Genomic DNA, 18,302 nt, shown 5'->3' on the forward strand with positions numbered 1-18,302 from the left:
TTCCATTCAGCAGTTGGCGTCTGAAAATAATGCTCACTCTGGTGATCAAAGCCGTTGCCACACACAAGCTATGAATCTTCTGGTATGGTGGTGCAAGTAGGCCCAGTGGCTCCCATTGTTAGTACTACAATATCTGAAAGCATGCAACGAGAACTTGCTGATTGGGTTTTAAATTGAATTGCCATTTCAATCTCACAATACATTTTCAAAACAATTGTACAACCCAATGGAGTTTCCAATTTTCTCTACTCACAACTTGCTGCTGGTCAGATTAAGAGATTATTGGGTATTGATGTAAAACTAAACTCAAAGAAGCCTAATTGCTACAAAAGTCACAAAAAGAAAAAAAAAAGAATTCTTCATGGACTCCAAACCATTCACTTCAAAGCCAAAAAAAATCTTATTTTAGTCATTTAGTCCCAACATTTTACAGATGATCGCAACAAATTCAGTCAGCTTTTACATGAAAAGTTCATTGTCAAAACTTTTATTCAAAAAGTTAAAATTGTCTTCAAATTCAGTAAAGTATACTAAGATGAAACACAATGCAAAGCATCATATACAGACAGATAAAGTACATATATATATATTTATATATATAGCAGAGTGGTCATAAAGACAAGTCGACACATCGATAATATAATACATATTTACACACCTCTACATAAATTGTGTATTGTACAATTTGTATACTACTTATCTTCTTTAATATAAAAGCCAATTTCCACATCATTCACTACAATAATGAAAAACATTTAGAACTTGTCCTTAATTTGCTGTACAAACTTGTTACTTCTTTTGCATAAAAATATATCTCTGTACAAAAAAAACGGTTCTTTCCACATGATGCAAATTTAATGCATGTGATTCAGTGGAAGAAAAGATTTCTTGCAGAATAAATTTGATATAAATAAATAGCTTGTGTTGAAGCAAGTCAAGGTGTGGAGTTTGGGGAGAAGCTACTTTGGCTGTAAAATGAGGGGCCATTGTCATTATTACATTAGTTAGCTGGCATGTTTGGAGCATCAGAGGACATCTTACACAATAATGTCATTTTTACAAGACGTGAGTTTTTGAATATGATCATCTCTGCCAAGCAAATCATAATAATGAATTTAAACAAAACAAGATGAAGTTTTTATTTTGTTTAACAGTATGGTAACAGAATCACAACAGGACCTATTCATGGTTTTCCAAAGTAACCAGTGTTTCACTGCACATGACCTTTTGGCATGCAATCTGTACACATTTGAGGTACAGATGGGTGTAGAAATTAGACATTATTTCTTAACAGCATTCAATTATCAGAATGTTCTCATGGTTATATTATTCTACCAAATTGGCACTACACAAATGTAAAGATTGATTCATTCTATCAAACACTCGACACAAAGCTAAGTCTTTTCTCAATGAACAAAAACTGAAAGTTGTGGAAAATCGGAAATGGCTCTCTGATCCATTCGGCCTAACCTCACTTTTGCAATCGGATAAACATTGGGAATCTTGCAATGAAAATGGATGCCCTCTTCCACATCACTGCACCCTCACACGGTGAGAAGTCAAGGAAGATAAGTGAGGCCAAGCTAAATAACATATTTTAAAATTGCTATCTTGGCTGTTTTCAATATTCTGAAAATAAATTGAGCTGGATAACAAATCTGGAGTGGCATAGCCTTAATTTTGTCAACTCAATCAGGAATTCTAGAGCTCAACTGTTCAGAGTATACAAGGAAGCAGCACCTGTTTTATCTTAGTCGATCCATTTGATCTGATAATTAAGAAAACACCAGTATTCTTCCTCTTAACTACTATATTATAAAATGGGGAAATAAACTCCTTATTAAAAGTGCAAGCAAGCCTGTGCAATTTAAAATTCAAAAACCAATTATATTTTAGACTCTTACTTTCTAATTGGCAATTGATTAAATAATAGCATTGCCTTCTTCAGTTTGGAGTCAGTGTGATAATACTGAACCATTATTATGGAATTAGTGAATGCAATATATTCGGACGCTTTCATTTCTCAGTCATCAGTGACAAAATTAAGCTGCCCATTACTCTACTCAATAGGGAGTGTCATTTGTGGAAAAGCCGAATCCAAACCTAAAATCTGAAGCCATGAGTTGTTGCAAAACTGCCATTTTAAGGAATACAGTGAGATTAAAGTCAAATATTGCATAATTAACTGCAAAACAAATGACCACTCGGAAGTAAAACACAAATTGGTTTGCTATGTTTTTAAAACACATTAAAAAAAAAATCCATGCCACTGTTACATCCAGGATTCTGAACTAGTACTTAAAGGAGAAATGAACTGGAAAAGGAGATGATCTTGGGTCAATGATCCCCAGCTCTGTTTTACTTGTATACACAGGACAGTTTTTAATTTGGCGCTCTCCCTCAGGACGACATCATTTGAAATATACAACTGAGTTCAAACTGATTGGAAACTCATATTTGACTTACACGAGTATACACAGTAAGTTTTTGCTTAACTTGGACTTCACGTTCAGCACAGAGACATGGGCCGAAGAGCCTGTTCCCCTGCTGCATTTTTTTTCCACTGTCAGTGCGGACTAGAAGGGCCAAACTGGCCTGTAATTGTTATATATATGACTGGATGGTTGCAATCACAATCGTTGATGGGAAACACCCTTCACATTTTCTTCCTTGTGCCATTTAATCCTTTCTAAGTTGAAACTTTGGATTTTCTGGCCACCCTAATACATCCACCATTTTTTTGCTGACCATATAACTTACATGTGGGACCCTTGCTTTCCCAAAAGTTGTGAAGTATGTTGTTCAAAGCTAATATTTGCAAAAAACAAATGTGTTGTGACTTCAAAAAGGGGTTTTGAACTCTCTAATAATTTATTTCTCCTTTGCTAACACGAGTCTGCAATTTGAAAAAATTAGATCTCAGAAATAATCTATTTATTCTCTTGCTCAGAGCGAAGTTGTAGGGAAAGTTTGAATAGGTTCAGACTTTCTTCACTGGACATTGGAGAATAAGCAGATTTGATAGAGGTACAAAATTTGGAGGGGGATAGCTAGGGACAATGCAAACAGGCTTTTTCACTAACGTTGGGTGAGACAGCAATGAGAGGATACAAGTTGTGGGTGAAAAGTGGAATGTTTAAGGGGAACATCCTCACTCATTCACTAAGCTGAGGAATCACTGAGGAAAGGGTATGGATCTGGCTCCCAGCAGAGGTGGTGGATGCAGATTCAATTTTGACATTCAACAGAAGATTGGAAAGATGAATGGATGAGAGGGACATGGAGGGCTGTAGTCCAGGTACAGGTTGATGTATCCAGGTGTATAAAGAATTTGGCATCAGCTAGATGGGCTGAAGGGCCTGTTTCTGTGCTGTAGTTTTCCATGGTTCTATGCTCTATGGCTCTATTGAATAGATTGATACGTGTTAAATTTATTAATTTTGTAAAGCCACTTAAAGAAGCAAAATATTGAAGGAATGAAAGAGACAAAGAGAACTGCAACAATAGATTGGCACTGTTACAAATATGACAAATTGTTTTTCCTTCACAACTCTGAGTGTATATGCAAGACAAATACATTTTTTTTACAAAGTACGGTACTCTCTTTCTGACCCCAAGGATTTAACCACCATGCAGTTATGAAACATTTTGAAATTTAGTTAATATAGAATAAATTGACCATGGATTTTTATCTCCATGTTCTTGGTTTTCAACACATTCAACTGAACATCAGAAACACTGACCAGAAAGGCTGCAAATGATAAACATTGGGAGATTGTGTCTCAGAAATATTTAGATGTGCAAAGAAACAGATGACTATCATTCAAAAAAATTACAAATTTGCTCTGCCATATTCCTTCAAAATACATCTCCCTTAGTAGACTAGAAACTTTAAAGAAATAAACATTTTTTGGATTATATTCTTTTCCTCAGTGATTCATCTGCTTATTGAATAACTGAGAATTTGCAATTATTCTCTTGAAGAAAATAAGGATGTGTCATTATTTAATATTCTTGTCTGTATCGTAAACACATTCAATTAAAGTGTTCCCGTTCCTGTTATTTAACCCTTCAGTGAAATTAAAATTTAATATCAGTTGATCAAATACAAAAGCTATAACAACCACAACAAAAAATGCTTGTCAATCAGGATGGAAGGTCCCCATTCTGACAAGTTCAGCACCACCATTCTTATTTTTCATGTTTAAAAAAGGATTGGGACAACATACTGCAATTCTATATGTCATGAGTGAAACATGCAGTAAATCACTAGAACTTTGTCATTGGTTGCAATATAATTGGGAATTATATTGAACTCCTTTCCAAATTCAATGCAAGAGGTCAACCTGCAAATGTCATTGGAAGCGATCAAATATCTCTCCCATGCGTCATGTTGTTAAAGAGGCAGTTCCTATCACTGGGCATGTTAGGGGCAACTGGGAGTCCTTTGGGCATCTTTTGCACTGAAAAAGATTCTACAGCGTCTCTTCACTTTTATCAATCAACTCTGTATTTTTTGCTCTCTTATTCGCTGCTGAACCTGATACTCCCTATCCCTCAGAATGCAACCCTCTCTCCATCAGGTTTCAGGCATCCAACCAACCACTCTCCACCATCCCCTTCCTGAATACCAGTCTTTCATTCTCAATCTTCATTCCTCTTCCCTTCAACAGTTTCCATCCTCTAAAATCCAATGACTGTATGAGTCCTGGGGATTGCTGAGGGGGGGGGGGGGGTCCTTCAGATCATAACTTCACTCCAATACAATCTGTTTCATCGCTGATCCAGAACCCCTCCCTTCCATTGATCAAAACCCTGATACTTCAATCTTATTAAACTCTTCACCATATCAGACCTAGAGAAAATGTGTTCCAGGGCACAGTTTTATGAAGGGAGAACAGGCAGCATATTTCTGCCCATTAAGGTACAAACCCTACATTGCTGAATCATAATTCATGAACCTCAAGCACAAGTGAGATTTGCTGAAGGATCTGATGATTAAAATATCCATTGCTTCCCTCCCCCACCACCAATGCAGTATTTTAACATTCCCAAATAAGCATCCTAGAAAACTTGAATAGAGTTTCCTGAATGTTTCTCTCTCCTTCCCACTCCAGCAATCACTGCTACAACTCAATTATCTGGTATATTAATGACACCAATCGATCTCAGTGATGCCTAAATTCAGTCAAGCAACTGCTCATTGGAATATACATGTCACTTCATTAATGTTCTCAAATATATCAAAGCTGTAGCATCTAACAAACTTTTCTAATAAAAACAGAAAATACAGGGAAAATTCAGGAGCTTAATTCTGATGAACGACCTTTGACCTGAAATGTTAGGATTTTTTTCCACAGATGTGATCTGACCTGCTGAAATTTTATTTTATATTTCTTTAGGCATACAGCACAGTAATATGCCATTTTGGCTCACGTGTCCATGCCACCCATTTACCCCAGTTAACCTACAGCCCGTGGTACATTATTGAAGGGGGGTGGGAAGAAACCGGAGCCTCTGGAGAAAACACATGCAGACACGGGAGAACATACAAAATTCCTTACAGACATGCAGGATTCAAACCCTGATCCAGTCCCAATCGCGTTGCACTGACTGCTATGCCAACCATGTTCCAGCATTTTCTGTTTTTAGTTCAGGATTCCAGCATCTGCAGATTTTTTATTAATAACAATGACCTTTTCTTGGTTTTACAAGGATAGTTCAATTTTCCAATGTTCTTGGACATTGCCAAATCCAAAGATATCCTTTTCTCTATACCAAATGTCAGCCACAGTCCTTAATTTTATTTTAGAAGCACAAACCTTTCCAAGAAAGCACTTATTTGTGGTTCCACCCTGGATTTAATGGTGATACTACCACAACTGACTGGGGAGCTAATGAGTTGAAGTCCTGTTGTCTTTTTCAGGGACATGGGTAATAGCTTCTGACAAATTGAGAGACCCCAAGGCAAAATTGGTGCAGATAAAATATCACATTCTTCTAATCAGAAGAATAAGATCGTCCATCATGGTATAGTTTGTAGTTGTCTCAGCTCCATGCAGACAAGCACAGGCAAGTTATATTGTTGAGCCTGACTATTCTTGCTCCAGTAAAGAATTCACATTTAGCCTAACTGACACCAAAGAACTAAGCTGCATGTTCTGCGTTTCAGGGGACAGAATTGGAAATCCAGAGCATATTGATGCACACTCATGTAATTGGTGAACTATGGAATCACCATCATCTGGCCCAATATATCCTACACAAAGTTTTATTGAAAAATGATCCAATTTCAGGCATTGTACGTTTTAACTGCATTTTCATCGATCCATCTTTAAAAATCATACAAAGGAACACAACTCCAAAAAACAACTCTCAAAATCTAGTCCTTCCACATTCCAACAAAAAAACCCATATGAATAGACTTTTCCCAGAGCCTCGAACAGCAGCATGGGTCAAGCCAACAGATTGTAGATGTCCATAATTTGTCTTCTACCTCTCTCAAAGCTGTAGGCTGTTCTCCTTTTGTAGATCCCTTTTCAATCACTCCACCATTGGTCAACATGCTCTTAGCCACCATCTGTCATTATATGCCACAACCATTTACTTCTCCTCTCTTTAAATGATTCTTAACATCTAAAATTTTGGATCATCCTTCTAAATGTCTGATCATTGTATTTCATTTGTAATCTCACAAAGGTCTTTGGGATGATTACAATTTTAAAGGAGCCCTCCAAATTCAAGTTGTTGTGCTATCATTATTGTGTCCTACTGATTCAATATGACCACTAATTTTTTCCTCTTCAAGGAGGCCTTATACAGAAACTCCAATATATTCCCACATGAGTGGTCTTCAATAAATTCCCACTTTAAGGAGTTTCATTGTGTCATTTCATGGCAGATCTTTCATTCTTAAGCTACGATGTTCTCATACTGCCTCGTGAAATAGGCCATTCAGCCCATTCAGTCTATACCTGCTCTGAGAGCATTCCCAACATTCCATTCCCACACTCAATAAATTTAATCTTCTCCTTCATAGTCCTTTTTGAGAGTGTTCCATTAGTGTTATCAAGATCAGATTATAGATAATTGAAAAGGCAGTGGTGGTGGACAGTAAAGGAAAAATTAAAGCTCTTCTTTGAGGGATGGATTTTTAGAATGGAAGAAGAGAACTAGTCTTGAAACCAAGGTTGGGGAAAGATAAGCAGGATTGTGGGATCAAAGTAATCCACTTGGATTTGAGTTTGGAGCCCTAACAGGGCTCTAACAGGGCATAAATTTGAAAAAAAGAACTTTAATATATGGTCCTTCATTAAAAATATAGGTTGTATATTTGCCAAACTGTTCAAGGAAATTAACAGTGACCTCACCTTTGTTAAAAATGAACATCATTGCAGTTATTAAGAAATCATTATAAATCCTGAACAATATCAAACTTTGCCATTGAAGCTGAAAGAATATCCAATGGAAATGTACATTCATATTTCCTTTCAGTATTTGGATTCATGTGTCATTATCTGTCTTGTAGTAAGAATAATGTATAACGCAAAAGAATGGTCAACAATGTGAAATTACAGTCTGTTGACAGAGGGTTTAAGCAAGCACTTCTCATGACTCAATAAGGGCAAGAAACAGCATGAAAGGATGGTCTCGGGTCCATTCATCTCCAGAGAACTCAATATATTGACTGAAAGGTGTTTCAACACACATTTCTATCGTTTGTTGGATGTTGTTGAATAATTGCACCTTGCAGTTTAAATTGATCCATGTGTGAACCAGGTCTAAACTTTAGTTCCTTCTTTCTAAAATTTCTCTGCTAAAATGTCACCCGGCTATTGGATATGATTTTGGGAGTCAGTGAATTTTGAGGGGTTGAGCTCAGTGATGCGTTCAGTTCATCATCACACACACCCTCTTGGTTACCACACGAAGAATAGCCTGCTTTTTTTTTAAACTGCAGTACTTTCAGGTAAGTTTAAACCTTGGCTTCCCTCACCCTAGTTCTTCATAAATAGAAGTAATGGATAGGGCGACGTCCCAGTAGCTTCTCCACGGTTATTGTGTCTTTGAAGGAAAGCAGCCGTCGAATCTGATGAGGCGACTCTGAACTTTAGCATTCTGTTTGGAAACAAAATGAAAACTCAAAAAGTCAACAAGGCCCGTAGAGATACTGTGACTGGTTGATGAGAGAATTAAAACTTTCTTGTACTCAATCCAATTCTTTTCCTATTACAACCAAACAAGCATGAATGATGAAGTTCACCTAAACTCTTTGACCTCATATGTACAACTTTTGTAATCTAAGGTAGAACAATGTTGAAGCATAAAGATATCACAAAGAGTTTCTTTTTAATTTTCTTTTGTTTGCAAATCAAACCAAGAGTATATGATTGATTAGGCCTATCCAATTTGTTTTCTTTGTCCACTACATTAATTCCATACCATGATGTCAATTTGTATTATCTCCAGCTTGGCACAACTCAGTGAACCTTGAGCAGGATGCACGTTTCCCTGAACAGAAGCAATGAAAAAGAAATGTACAAGGCTGCCAGCATTCTGGGCATTTGTGGTGCCAATCGATGTTGTGCTTTGAGGACAATTGGCCTGTTTTAAAACAAATCATCACGAATTTAAATTTTCAAACACTGTGGGGACCCTTTTTGAATTATTTTTATAATCTTTGATTTGTTGTGAAGGAAGAAATGCTGACTAATAAGGTAATTTATCACTGATAGGAGACTGTCTTTCTTTTCTTCTTTCTCTGACCAAACAGTTTCTTTCTTGGTAGTGGGTTTAGATTTTCCTTTTTTTTAATATAATTAAATAATATAATATCAATACAAAGCACCTTGGATGAAATTATATCATTTAGGAATCATATTTTTTTGAATTTTAACATATATCCATATATTTCAGATGTGAAATTTCAATGTTAATAAAAATATTAAAAAGCAATGTGATCCTCTTTACAAAAAAATCATCTTGTTTATGGAAACAAGAAAGAACAAAAATTCTTGTACTCCTTTAAGAAGTCCAAATAGGCAATGTTGAAGACAGCGTTTTTGCCTGAAGACAAGCAAACCCTTACATTCATGTGCTATCATTTTATTCATAATTCAACATGTGCCAAAAAAATTATGTTCTCAGTAAGATGCAATTTTGGTAAAAGGCTGATTCTGATGGTGAGGTTATTAAGCCAAGTACAATTTTTTTTGTCATGACAGCATCACAATTGATCTTAACAATTAAAAATAATCAGACTGAGGAAGAAATCTCACTCTTTATCAAAATGTCCCAAGGCTAGACAGCTAAGGAAATAATTTGTTTTCCAAAGAAGACCACTGGCCATGAATAGGCAATTACTGTGTAATGTAGTCTGAGTAAATCTGGTGTAATCATATGGTAAAAACATTACATTTTGATCAACATGATACAAGCCATGATTAAATCAAGCTGCTTATACTACAGTTCATACTTTAAACTGATGGCATTAGCCAATCAAATACCAAGGACCAGATGGTGTTGCCGACTGGCCAATGGTTCTATGAAGATCTGCCAGCGAGCCATAGTGTGAAAATCAGCTTATTCAAATGCACTGCAACATTGGTCAGGAATGAGTTTAATATCAGATGCCAGCACCTCCTGCTTTACTGCTGGACTCCAGGGGACAGCTCAAATGTGCTGAAGTGAAGAACTAGGCACACTTTGTATCTGACTGCTCAAATAAGTGATTTTAAAATAAATTACATTAAACAATCATTATTTTTAATTAATTTCCATCACTTAAATATGTTTTAAGCATTTTTTAAAATATTGTTTAATTTAAAAAAATCAATATTATTAAAAAAGTATGAAGACAGTTGAAAATTACATTGGTTGAGGCCTAGTCAATAATTGTAGGCCAAAAATGACTCGTGGGAGGACCACAGCCTTGGAGCCTGGAGGATGTTTGTAAAAACCAAAGTGCAGCTACAGGAATATCTAAGAACCAAGCAGAAGGGCAGACTAGATTTTGCATGATCCAGCCCAGTATTTTACAACTTCAGATTACAATGTGGAATTAATTTTAAGAATAGTGCTGAGTTGATAAATGGGGAATCTAAAATATGAAGGCATAAAAAAAATTAGGGTGGCACAGTTGGGGGTAGCAGACAGCACAATGCTTTTGCAGAGCCAGTGATCGGGGTCAGACCTGGGTTCGAATCTTGCGGTGTCTGCAAGGAGTATGTATGTTCTCCCCATGTCTGCGTGGGTTTCCTCCCACCTTTCAAAACATACTGGTTGTAGGTTAATGGGGTTTAATTTGGGTGGCACAGACTCATAGGGCCAAATTGGCCTGTTACAGGGCTGTATGTCGAATTAAAAAATTTAAATGTAAAATTTGCCTTTTCAAACAAGTAGACATCTGCAACTTTCTCCATCAAAAAGAGATTAATGCCCAAGTCATTTGGAAAGTTGCAATTTTCAGAGCAGTTGACAGGATTTCATTTTTAGACATTATGCTGGGCTAGAATGGCTGTATTTCTGAAAGGAACCACTAATGCTTATCTGTTTAAGCAGTGGTTATCTGGAATTTCTATGCAAATGTTGTCAAATGAAGAAGTCTGTGATTGATGACAGATTCATAAACTCAAATCTTGTTGTTGTGCACTGCCACTGGTTTCCCCAAAGGCTCCGCCAATGGAGCTCAGACTCACTGAGGTTATCCAACAAGGCACAGCGAAATTGCCTTGCAGATGTTGCGACAAGTTAGCATGGTTCGACACCCAGTGATTTCCATTGGGATCATGAGCTACAATTCAGAAGCAAGGGGAAAATTAAGAGTGTTTAATTATTTCAGCAATATGTATTTGTTTTAATTATTTACTTCATTTTTCTAAATATTTCCAAATATCAGACATTAAAAAAAATACTTAAAATTCCTCATACAACTAAACAGGAACACAATGAGCACAGCAGTTAGCACAAAGCTATTACTGCGCCAGCAACTTGGATTTGAATCCAGCGCTGTCCAAGCAGTTTTTATGTTTTCCCCATGTCTGCGTGGGTTTCCTCTCGCCCTTCAAAAATGAATGGGGTTTGTAGGTTCATTGTTGCATTTGAGGGGGGTGCATGGGCTTGGGGGCCAGGTGGCCCTTTTACTATGCAGTACAGGTAGTCTTCGATGACCATAATGGGGACCGAAGGATTGGATGTAACTTGGGTTTGGTTGTAAGTCAGGGAACGGGGACCTTGGGTTGCCACAAGGAACGGGGAGAGAGGACTTTGGGCTGCTGCTGGGAATGGGGATCACTGTATACAGTAATGTTAATACAAAATATGTACAGTTTCAATAAAGAATTTAAAAAAAAATTACTTGTATGTGCAGGTGGACCCAACTAACGTAGGTTGGAAGTCGAGGACTATCTGTATCTCTTTAAAAAAAATTAAAAATAACAAAGCAGGTGGCAAGGCTTTGTTTGTATGAAAGTTTGCATTCAGTAAAGTTAGAGTTGGAGAATGACATTGAATACTCATTATTTCTTGTTCAACACTGATACCAAAGCCAGATTTAGTATAACCCAGATGTAAATCTCTTCAGGCAATTTGTTTTAACCATGGTAAATATTTGGAGCCATCATTATTCTGGTCTCTCCAAACTTGATGGTCTATTTAAGCTAACCATTGGGGAAATGTGAGCAATTCTGTTTGCAGTTGAAATTGGATTGAGACACAGCAAATTCATTTCGCTCATGTCCTCAAAACATTGAAGATGAGACTTTTTATCCACCAACATTATTTGGATTTGAAATCAATCAGAAAATATTGAAGTCACTGAACAGATTATGATGCCACTATGGAAAGAGAATCGAAGATAACCTTTCAGGTCCAAGTCCCTTCACCAGAACTGAGAAAGTGAAAAACAAGTTAATTTGAAGTTGCAGAGAAAGAAGGAGAATGGGAATAATTGTGAGATGGTGGAATCAGGATTGCTGGGGCCATCGAGGGGAGAAGTTGTGTTCTACGGATTGACAGCTACAGCTAGAGAGTGATAATACAGTCACAAAATGTCAAGTAGTTTATTGTCATCTGATTGTACAAACCGATGAAACAGTGTTCTCCGGTCTTCAGTACAAAAACATCCAGACATAATACACATACAGACAAATAATACATATGCAGGACAAGTATTCTATCTCTAAAATTAAATAAAAATTGTTTTGTGCAAATGAGCAGTTCTTTTGTATTTGCATTGCCTGTGGGGAGATGTTGTTCCTCAGCCTGATGGTGGCTTTGATATCTCTTCCCCGATGGGAGCAGCTGAAAGATGCTGTGTGCGGGGTGGAAAGGGTCCTCAATAATTTTGCCCACTCTCTTCAAATAATGATCTCGGTAGATGACATCGATTTGGGGGATGGGAGACTCTCTGCCACTCTTATAGTCCTGTGAATTGATCTTCAATCCACTTCTCTGCAGCTGGCCAGGATGCTCTCGATAGAGCTCCCACAGAAGGTTGGCATAATGATGAATGGGTGGTAAGAAGTACAGTTGTTGTTGCGCCTTCCTGACAAGTGAGGAGATGTTGAGTGTCCATGATAGGTCAGTAATTAAGGAAACTCCAAGGAACTTGGTGCTCTCCACTGCAAAGTTGTTGATGTGTAGTGAAGGGTGGTCATTCCAGTCCTTCTGAAATCCACAATCATTTCCTTCATCTTGACCATGATGAAACTCAGGCTGTTATTCTCGCACCATTTCATGAAATTTTCCACTTCTCTGTAGTGCAACTCATCGTTGTGTTGGTGAGGCCAGCTTGATGACACTGCTGGAACTGGATCTGGTGATGCAGTCACGGGTCAGTACACTGAACGGGAGTGGTCTGAGCACACAGTCCTGAGAAGCGCCGGTGCTCAGCGTGACGGTGCTCAATATTCTGCTACTGACCTGGACAGACTGTGGTCCTCCCATTAGGAAGTCCAGGATCCAGTTACAGAAATGGATGTTGAGTCCCCCTGAGGACAGCTTCTCCATCAGCCTCTGGGGAATTATCGTATTCAATGCTGAGCTGAAGTCAATGAACAACAGCCTGACATTCAACTGTAAACCATTATAAAATGCAAGGGTAAGGGACATGTTGAGCAGGTCAGGCTGTGTCAATGGAGAACAATTGAACCTATTTCACAGATGGATGATTACTGTGCAAATGGCCTATTCCAATAGTCACACCCTTGATGTTGCATTTCTCCCATGCAACTCCTTGCTCCCCATTTCTTCTGCAACTTCAACCTGCTTATCTCCCTTCCCCAATTAAAACAAAGGTTCTTCGACCGTAAATGTGAAGTTTATTTCTCTTTCCACAGATGCTGCCTGGCCTGTTGAGTACTTCCAGCATTTCCTTTTAATTTTAAATTTCCAGCATGTGCAGTGTTTGTTTCCAAAATGTAGTTTTGAATCCTGTTCTAAGAAGAGACGTTTTCTTTTCAATAAATTAACAACAAAACCCCTCTACTTTGGCCACATCCTTAACCCCTGACAACTGTTCCAAAGACCATTTTTAGTCTGTCATTCTTTTGCAAAGGCAAAGTGGAAATCGGAAGCTCATTATGTTTGAATAAATTGGAAATAGAAAGCACATGTGCAATAGTGATGCCAGCTGACCAATGCATTGGAGCATTGTGAATGTGGCAATGAAACGGCGAAGAAAGAAATTGCAGTGCACAGTTCCAAATAGCTTTTTAAAATTTACTTATTCAGCACGGTAACAGGCCCATTTTGTGCATGAGCCCGTGCTGCTAAATTGTACCCTGAATCTACACCCCCGGTACATTTCAAACAGTGGGAGGAAACCGAAGCCCCCAGGGAAAATTCATACAGACAAGAGGAGAGCATACATACTACTTACAGAGAGCGCAGGATGCAAACCCCAGTCCCAATTGCTGGTGCTGTACTGGCATTGCGCTAACCGCTACGCCAACAGTGCCGTCCCAGGTCTCAAGAGACTTAGTGCCTCAGAGGAAAGGCCATACGGTATTTGAGATAGAAGCTGGAAAACATACCAAAACCATGTGATTTATTGATTTCCATGAAACTTCATTAAACTCTGCTACTTACCGATGTTGTTGTCAAGAATAGGTGCTATACTGCTGTGCATACAGTGCTCACTGTCACCTCAATCTCATTGGCCACAATGTCAGAGGACTGGACGTTTCGATCATACATAGGGTTTTCAAAAGTTGCTCGACCATTTGTATTTTCATGGCCTGCAAAACCATTGAATGGTACTTTTGGCCTTTTCCTGAAAGAAATTTAGAACAGTCAAAAGCCAACAGACTTCAATAGAATTTTTCTCCAATAAGCTACTCTCTGATTATTCAGATATCCCAATGGTTTCACATCTGGTTCCGTGGCTTTCTTTGATGTTCTCATTTTAAATTCACCGTGATCCCTTTACATGCGCTCCATTTAAACTTGCTGGGGACCTGATTCCCCACGTCCAGTGTTCCTTTTGATCTCACCAAAGCACTGCTTCCAATGTTCTCTTGCACCCTCCCTTCCCATGCTCCCTTTAAACTCTCTAGATTCAGTGGGAAGTTTATTGTACTGCTGTGTCATATATAAAAAAAGTAAAATTAAAAACTGTTGGGTATCAACAGGTCTAACACCCAACAGTCTGGAACATCTGACAATCTAGCGCTAGACAAGTCCCAGGAATGCTGGATCATTGGCGTTCTACTGTGCAGTAAATTTAACAGATAAATCAGTTCTGATTCTTTGTCTCTTTTCTTGAATGTAAATCTAAAGTAACAATCTTTTCTCTGACTGCACTTCATTAAAAAAAAACCCAGAAATACATGAGGATATCAATGTTAATGTTTTTCCAGTTATTCCATTTGAATTTTCAGAGAGCACCTATCATCCAGATCCAACCTATCTGTAGGGATCAGATGGATAGTATAGATCCCAATTTCAACCACAATAGTTTTGGCTCTTTGGGAAATGATGAGAGCAGGAAGCTGGAGACCCAAAATATTTTTATTCCCAGCTTGATCAATCCAGCAACTTATCAGCTTTTCTGGAAAGGATGCTGGTGTGGTCATGCAGCATATCAAGCTGCAGAAGCCTTGTAATATGACCAAGCATTTTGAGGCAGCAAAGATATTCTCAGGTATTCCTAATATGGCTTTCTTCTAGGTGCACTGGTTTTCTTGCTTTCCCCAATATCTGTAACTTAAGTAGCCACTGTGAACACCTGTAGCATAGGTGAGTGGCAAAAGAATCTCTGGGGAGTTGCTGGGCTCATGAGAAAAAGATCACAGAAGAATACAAAATTAAGGAAAAATATAGGGATTACTCTGTTAGGAGATGCCAAGAAACATCTTCTGAGGTTTAATAATTAATTAAGGTTGGCTTGGTGGAAATTTAACACAGCATCCTGCCAAGATACAACTGCAATCCAGTCACTGGAACTTGGAAATAAAAATCCTAACCAGTTTTGCTTATTTCATTGGGTTAAATTTTTTGTCAAGCTGGTTCTTGGCTTCTTCCTTTCTTTCTGATCAGATTGAAGTATTAATAGAATTGTTTAAAAACAATATGAAAACAAACATTCATACATTATTTTATATTCTGTCGCCTACCTAAGGCAAAATAAATTATTCTTGCAAGATACAGTGAATCATTTGTATTTGTCACACAGTAGGAAAGGTAAAGTGATTACAGATCAGTGCAATTCCTATTTATTCTCAAAAGTCAGTATTCAAAGAGGGAACTGTTTCAATTGCATGTAATTTCCATAATCTATGCACATTATATTGGATGGATATACTCATTCAAAACATGTGAGAGAGAGAGAGAGAGAGATCAGTTCTGCAGTGTTACAGCCAGCAGAAACAGCTGGGACTGGAACAGGACAAGCTGGCAAGCTTGTGGAAAGCCCTATTAGGAAGTCAGCCTGGTCAAGGCCCTTGTGGTTCATGCAAGAGGAGAAGACTGGCTGTCTAATGTTTCATTTGAAATAAGAAAACAAAAAGGAACTCTGTGGTGACATGAAAGGAAGAGGTTATCATCTGGAGAACCCTGAAGGGGCAAGTTTCATCAGCAGGACACTGAAGTGGCTGATTAAAAAACCCCATCAGTTGTGGATGTCCTGCAACAATAAATCTCTCTCTGAAAACCAACAAGAACCTTCCTGAGCAGTAACCATTTACCTTTCAAGCACCAAAGCCTGGTGAACTTTATACATGTTAAATTCTGTGCACAGTATAAGAATTGCCTGTAACCAGTGAACTTGGAGGAATGAGAAGTGATATTGGACTGTGAATCAAAGAACTTTTCTGAACTTACACACACATTACATATACGTGCACTTAGAATTAGAAGGGGGTTAAGTTGAGAAAGTCAATAGAGATAAGATAAAGTTTAATTCTATTTTCATGTTTAAAGATAATTAAAATCATCTTTTGTTTAAGTAACCATTTGTCTTGGTGAATATCTAATGCTGTTGGATTTTGGGGTCCTCTGGGCTCGTAACAACATATATTTCAGTTATGCTGTGCACAGAATTATCAGACAACTTAATGATCACCCGTTGTTATTAGAACATAAACTGAAACACTGAATTCAATCCTTTTCATAGGGTGAAATCTTGAAAGAAAAAGACTTTAATCGGACATATTCACATAAAACCAAATCAGTCTCAAGGGAGGGAACCTTGCATTCTACCTGACTGGGTGATTTAAATTTCAGATTGATGGAAAATAATTTATACATGTAATATAAATAATATTTATATGGATGCAATAGAATTCAAAGAATGATTTTATAATTCAAATATCCATCCTGTACTTCTACAGAATCGTTGCAAATAACTCTTGGTCTGAATCAATGACTCAGGCGTGAAACATTGGCTGCTTTTTACTTCCTTTGGATGCTGTCTGACCTGTTGAGTTTCTCCAGCACTTTGTGCATTGCAATTGACCCCAGCATATGCAGATTTTCTTGTTTAATTCTGGGTGTGAATAGATCCTTGATGGTCGAAGAGCAGGGCCTGTTTCCCTGCTGTTTGACTTCATTACAATGATTATCTATTAAGGAAGCCAGAAAACTCAACCCTCGTCAGAAATGAGAACAAAACTCATGCAGAATAAAAGAGGCAACTATTAGCTTTCCTCTTGAGTATAGACGCACGATAGTGGTGGAACTCACCTTACATTGTAGTATTCTTGGTTTTATTTTTGATTTATATTTTTCCCTTCATAAACACATTTTTTCTGGTCAAAACATGAGAGGATATGATGTATTTTGAGCCAGGAATGATCTTGTACAATTTTGAAATGCTGTTGACCTGCTTTACGCATTGGTTAAGAAATGTGTGCTGCTGGTAAGGTGAGGAAAAAGGACAGCTCCTTCTTGCAGGGATGATTATTTTAATGCAGTTATTTATTTTTTAAAAGCATAATTGATTACTGCAGAACTAACTGAACACAGATGGATTTTTCAGATTTGGCCTGACCTAATAAGACCAAGAGGTGGAAACATTCGCATTTTACCAGAACATTCCCAGTTGTGCAGATTTGAGTACAGTAATTGCACTATTAGATTTCCAATTTATTGTCAGAGTACATACATGACATCACATGAGATTCCTTTTTTCCTGTGGGCACAGCAGAGTGACCACTAATTGGTAGTGCAAAATCTAAATTGTACATGGTGTAAAAAGTGAACAAAGAACTGTAAACAGATAATGAATGTAAATAAATTGTGCAAAACAGAGAGAACAAAAAGAAAATCAATAAAGTGCACAAGTAAGAGTCCTTAATTGAGTCCTTGATTTAGTTTGTCATTGAGGTATCTGATGGTGGAGGGTAGCAGCTGTTCCTGAACCTTATGGTACAAGCCTTGTGGCACCTCTACCCTCTTTCCTGATGGCAGCAGGAGAGAGGTATAGGTGCTAGGTGGTGAAGGCCTTTGATAATCGCTGCTGCTCTCTGACAGCAGCTTTCCCTGTAGATGTACTCAGTAGTGGGGAGGGTTTTGCCTGTGATGTCCAGAGCTCTGTCCTCTACATTTTTGAGGGCTTTACACACAGGTGTATTGGTGTTTCCATACCAGACCGTGACGTAGCCAGTCAGCACACTTTCCACCACACCTCTTTAGAAATTTGCCGGGGTTTCTGATGTCATATCAAACCTCCACAAACTCCTCAGGAAGTAGAGGCACTGAATGCTTTCTTCACAATGCCATTGGGGTGTTGGTTTACCATTCAGCCAAGTTTTCAATCTCCATTCTGTACGCTGACTCATCCATACAACCCACTGTTGTGATAT

At 37.9% G+C, this 18,302-nt stretch overlaps 1 protein-coding gene across 1 annotated transcript in view; it reads right to left on the bottom strand.

Annotated features, from left to right (window-relative positions):
• Positions 1-569: 569 nt before the first annotated feature.
• The window catches only part of csmd2 (CUB and Sushi multiple domains 2), a 539,567-nt gene continuing 521,834 nt past the window's right edge, over positions 570-18,302 (bottom strand). Inside the window, exons 63-64 of the mRNA XM_069896324.1 lie at positions 14,089-14,272; positions 570-8,118 (exon numbers count right to left, since the gene is read on the bottom strand). Of these exons, the coding sequence (XP_069752425.1) occupies positions 14,113-14,272 (160 nt within the window). The 3' untranslated portion in view covers positions 570-8,118; positions 14,089-14,112. The remainder of the gene's footprint in view (positions 8,119-14,088; positions 14,273-18,302) is intronic.

The sequence above is a fragment of the Narcine bancroftii genome, chromosome 8 (genome assembly GCF_036971445.1).
Source record: "Narcine bancroftii isolate sNarBan1 chromosome 8, sNarBan1.hap1, whole genome shotgun sequence".
Lineage (NCBI taxonomy): Eukaryota > Metazoa > Chordata > Chondrichthyes > Torpediniformes > Narcinidae > Narcine > Narcine bancroftii.